Source organism: Lampris incognitus, chromosome 17, assembly GCF_029633865.1.
Source record: "Lampris incognitus isolate fLamInc1 chromosome 17, fLamInc1.hap2, whole genome shotgun sequence".
NCBI lineage: Eukaryota > Metazoa > Chordata > Actinopteri > Lampriformes > Lampridae > Lampris > Lampris incognitus.
Genome location: NC_079227.1, coordinates 40,684,857 through 40,690,307, shown reverse-complemented (window position 1 = coordinate 40,690,307; position 5,451 = coordinate 40,684,857). Strand labels below are relative to the sequence as shown.

Sequence of the window (5,451 nt, the reverse complement as noted above, 5' to 3'; positions counted from 1 at the left end):
AATAAAGTGAAAGGTTTGCCACTGATTTATGTTCTTACAGGATGCAGACTTGGGGTTGGTGAATAGTCCTGAAGAGAGCACTACTGAGGAAGGAAGCTCTGAGCAGAGTGACGACACCTGTGATGACGATGGGAGCGATCCTTCCACTGCACACACACCAAAGAAGAGGAACTCTGCACTATCTGACCTCCTCGGGCAGACGGTCAAGACCACCAGAGCTCCCTTGCTGCCGGCTACTTCCATAGCTGGAAAGGAGGCCGGGCAGGACCAAGAAGCTCCACCTCTACCACTGACAGATGATCCGCTGGATCGGTGGAAATCTCCGGCACAAGGGTACCCACTTCTAGCCAAGCTGGCACAAAAGCATGTGTGTGTCCCGGGGACTAGTGCCCTGCAGAAAGAGTCTTTTCCCCTGCTGGTGACATCATCCCCGCCCAGAGGAGGGCGCTCCCCCCTGAGCATGCTGATCAGCTGCTGTTCCTGAAGAAGGACCTGCAAGTTTAGGAGCTGAAATGAGTCCAGGTTTCCATAAAGTAATGCAGCATAGAGCCATGCTGGGTAAGCTGGTTATGCACTGCAGCGTGTGTTTTTGCTTTCATGTGTTTTGGGGTTTTGTGTGTTGTGTAAAGTACCTAATGTACACAGAACTGATCTGCTTTCTGGCAGTTCAGCCTTTCGTTTTATTTTATTGGTCATTCTGGGAAACTGACACAGTGAGTGACTATGCAGTGAATAAAGACGTCATTCCTGGTTTTTGCCTTTTTACTGGTATTGTTTCTCCAGTTACACAGATATCGTGACGTACCATAGATTAATTAAATCATGATGCATCGAGAATCGCTGTATGGTGATTTAATCATAATCGTGGGCAAAGTATCGGGGCAGTATCGTAATCATGAGCCCAGTGTATCGTCCCACCCCTAGTGGGAGGAAACCCACGCAGACATGAGGAGAACATGCAAACCCACACAGAGGACGACCCGGGACCACCCCCAAGGTTGGACTACCCCGGGGCTCGAACCCAGGACCGTCTTGCTGTGAGGCGACCGCTCTAAACACTGTGCCACCTTTATATAGTATATATACTATACACACACACACACACGCAAACACACACACACACACACACACACACACACACACACACACACACACACGGTGCATCCGGAAAGTATTCACACCCCTTCACTTTCCCCACATTTTGTTATGTTACAGCCTTATTCCAAAATGGATTAAATCCCTTTTTTTCTCATCAATCTACACACAATACCCCATAATGACAAGCGAAACAGGTTTTGTAGAAATGTTTGCACATTTATTAAAAATTAAAAAACTGAAATATTGCATGTACATAAGTATTCACACCCTTTGCTATGACACTCAAAATTGAGCTCAGGTTCATCCTGTTTCCACTGATCATCCTTGAGATGTTTCTACATCTTGATTGGAGTCTACCTGTAGTAAATTCAATGGATCGGACATGATTTGGAAAGGCACACACCTGTCTATATAAGGTCTCACTGTTGACAGTGCATGTCAGAGCAGAAACCAAGCCATGAAGTCAAAGGAATTGTCTGTGGACCTCCGAGACAGGATTGTATCGAGGCACAGATCTGGGGAAGGGTACAAAAAATGTCTACAGCTTTGAAGGTCCCAAAGAGCACAGTGGTCTCCATCATTCGTAAATGGAAGAAGTTTGGATCCACCAGGACTCTTCCTAGAGCTGGCCGCCCAGCCAAACCGAGCAATCGGGGGAGAAGGGCCTTGGTCAGGGATGTGACCAAGAACCCGATGGTCACTCTGACAGAGCTCCAGCGTTCCTCTGTGGAGATGGGAGAACCTTCCAGAAGGACAACCATCTCTGCAGCACTCCACCAATCAGGCCTTTATGGTAGAGTGGCCAGACGGAAGCCTCTGCTCAGTAAAAGGCACATGACAGCCCGCTTGGAGTTTGTCAGAAAGCACCCAAAGGACTCTCAGACCATGAGAAACAAGATTCTCTGGTCTGATGAAACCAAGATTGAACTCTTTGGCCTGAATGCCAAACGTCACGTCTGGAGGAAACCAGGCACCTCTCATCACCTTGCTAATACCATCCCTACAGTGAAGCATAGTGGTGGCAGCATCATGCTGTGGGGATGTTTTGCAGCAGAAGGAACTGGGAGACTAGTCAGGATCGAGGGAAAGATGAATGGAGCAAAGTACAGAGAGATCCTTGATGAAAACCTGCTTCAGAGCGCTCAGGACCTCAGACTGGGGCGAAGGTTTACCTTTCAACACGACAACGACCCTGAGCACACAGCCAAGACAACGAAGGAGTGGCTTCAGGACAAGTCTGTGAATGTGCTTGAATGGCCCAGCCAGAGCCCAGACTTGAACCCCATTGAACATCTCTGGAAAGACCTGAAAATAGCTGTGCAGCGACGCTCCCCATCTAACCTTACAGAGCTCGAGAGGATCTGCAGAGAAGAATGGGAGAAATACCCCAAATATAGGTGTGCCAAGCTTGTAGCTTCATACCCAAGAAGACTTGAGGCTGTAATCGCTGCCAAGGGTGCCTCAACCAAGTACTGTGTAAAGGGTGTGAATACTTATGTACATGCAATATTTCAGTTTTTTATTTTTAATAAATTTACAAAAAATTCTACAAAACCTTTTTCGCTTTGTCATTATGGGGTATTGTATGTAGACTGATGAGAAAAAAAGGAATTTAATCCATTTTGGAATAAGGCTGTAACATAACAAAATGTGGGGAAAGTGAAGGGGTGTGAATACTTTCCGGATGCACTGTATGTTCTCCCTTTAATATCACTCTTTACTCTTCTGTGTTGTTTCCTTTCTTTTCTTCTACGTATAGTCCTCATCTCTTGCCACAGGCACTGACCTGCTGGTGCCCTTCCTAGTCCTACTCCCTAGTCCTACTCCCTAGTCCTACTTCCTAGTCCTACTTCCTCGTCCAACTCCCTAGTCCTACCTCCTAGTCCTACTTCCTAGTCCTACTCCCTAGTCCTACTTCCTAGTCCTACTGGAGGCCTGGTAGTAGGCTGTACCAGCCCCCTCTTGTTTTTGGGGGGTTTTGTTGCAGTACTGTAAACCTGTATAAGTTGCTCTCATTTTACTGACACTGTGGCAGGAATGAGGAAAAACACAGGAGACCAAGGCGAGTTTGATGTTTATTCCTCAACTCCAAAAACCAACTGCAGCAGGAACAACCCTGCCCCGGCGAGCCCGGGAATGTAAACCACGCCCCCAGCTCACAGTCCTGCTGGGTGAGAGGCATAGCCCCTAGTGTCCGCCACATAGCCCCCCCCCCCCCGAACACCCAGAAGGGACTCCTGGAAAGAAACTTAGTGTCTCACTGGAGGCTTAAGCAGCCTGCCATAACGGCTGCGCCGTCCCTCAGCCGAAACAGTAGGTGAAACACAGTCCAAAGCCGGCTGAGAAGCAGAACGCTGAACCCGTGAAGACACTGCCGGGGTCCTGGAAGGAGGACGACCCCGACAGGGACCCTGGGCCGGAAACACAACTTCGCCTGCCACCCTGTGCGCCGGTTTAAGCCTATCAAGCGTGACACGCTCCCTACGCCCACCCATATCCAGCACAAAACCCTGAGGACCCGTCTCAAGAACCCGAAATGGGCCATCGTATGGGGGTTGGAGGGGTGAGCGGTGAGCATCATGCCGTACAAAAACAAAACGAGCCGACGTGAGCTCCGCAGGCACGAACGACCGCGGAAAACAGTGGTGAACGGGGCCTGGAACCCGAGTGCTGTCGGACAAAAAAGGATAAACGGCCGGATGGGGTCGAGGAGCGGAACTCCCAGGCAAAAATTCCCCAGGGACGCGGAGTGGCTGACCAAGCACCAGCTCAGCGGGTGACGCGTCGAGGTCCTCCTTAGGAGCCGAACGCAACCCGAGCATAACCCAAGGTAAACGATCCACCCAGTTACCATCCGAGAGCGCAGCGCTCAGCGCTGCCTTGAGCGACCGGTGAAAACGTTCACACAACCCGTTAGCCTGAGGGTGATACGCGGTAGTGCGGTGTACCTGCACACCCAAGGATCGCGCAAGTGCCGACCAGAGCTCTGACACGAACTGGGGGCCCCTGTCTGAGGTGATATCTGACGGAGTGCCGAAACGGGCGACCCAGGAGGAAAGAAAAGCGCGTGCAACATCCGAGGATGTTGTGGAGGATAGAGGGACAGCCTCTGGCCACCTGGTGGTCCGATCTACCATTGTGAGCAGGTGCGTAAAACCCTGTGAAGAAGGTAGAGGGCCCACCAGGTCCACATGCACGTGGTCGAAACGTCTGGCCGGGATCGGAAACGGCTCGAGGGGCGATTTAGTGTGCTGGTGGACCTTAGCGCGCTGGCACGCTACACATGCAGCTGCCCACCCCTTGACGTCCTTGCGGAGGCCAGGCCAGACGAACTTGAAACCGACCAACTTCACCGATGCCCGAACTCCAGGGTGCGAGAGGGAGTGAATCGAATCGAAAACTCGACGGCGCCACGCCACTGGAACAACGGGGCGGGGACGGCCGGTGGAGACATCGCAGAGGAGGGCAGGACTGCCTTCCTGCATCACAGCGTCCTCTAGCTTGAGACCGGTACGCGTTGACCTAAGGGCAAGGACGTCCGGGTCACTGGGCTGGTCGGCAGCCATAGCGGAGAAATCCACACCGAGGTGCACAGGACACACAAGCACACGCGACAGACATTCAGCAACAGGGTTGGACTTCCCGGCCACATGCTGAATGTCCGTTGTGAACTCGGAGATCGCCGCTAGGTGGCGCTGTTGACGAGCAGACCACGGCTCAGTCACCTTGGACATGGCAAAAGTCAGCGGCTTATGATCCACATAAGCCGTGAATGGGCGACCCTCCAGCAGGAAGCGGAAATGCCGGGTTGCAAGGTGCAGTGCCAGCAACTCCCGGTCAAAAACGCTGTACTTGCGCTCGCCATCTCGCAGTTTGCGGCTAAAAAATAGGGGTGGCTGCCACGCATTCGCCACACGCTGTTCAACCACAGCCCCCACGGCTATGTCAGACGCATCGGTTGTTAAAGCTATGGACGCCGTGGGTGTGGGATGGGCGAGGAGGGCAGCGTTAGCCAGGGCGCACTTAGCTCCGTCAAAGGCCTGGACCTGTTCGGGAGTCCAGTGGACAGGGTCGTTAGCCTTCTTAAGCCGCAGGGCTTCGTAAAGTGGCTGAAGGAGGTGGGCAGCGCGAGGGAGGAAACGGTTATAGAAATTCACTATTCCCAAGAATTCCTGCAATGCCTTAACAGAGACCGGGCGGGGAAATTCCGCCACCGCTTGCACCTTAGAAGGCAACGGGACCGCGCCTTGCGGCGAAATGCGGTGACCCAAGAAGTCAATCACCGGCAGTCCAAACTGACACTTGGCCGGGTTAACTATCAGGCCGTGTTCGTCCAGACGACGGAAAACCTGT

At 52.3% G+C, this 5,451-nt stretch overlaps 1 protein-coding gene across 1 annotated transcript in view; it reads left to right on the top strand.

The window, feature by feature from the left end:
* Positions 1-551: 551 nt before the first annotated feature.
* The window catches only part of LOC130127228 (uncharacterized), a 33,443-nt gene continuing 28,543 nt past the window's right edge, over positions 552-5,451 (top strand). Inside the window, exon 1 of the mRNA XM_056296798.1 lies at positions 552-558. Within this exon, the coding sequence (XP_056152773.1) occupies positions 552-558 (7 nt within the window). The remainder of the gene's footprint in view (positions 559-5,451) is intronic.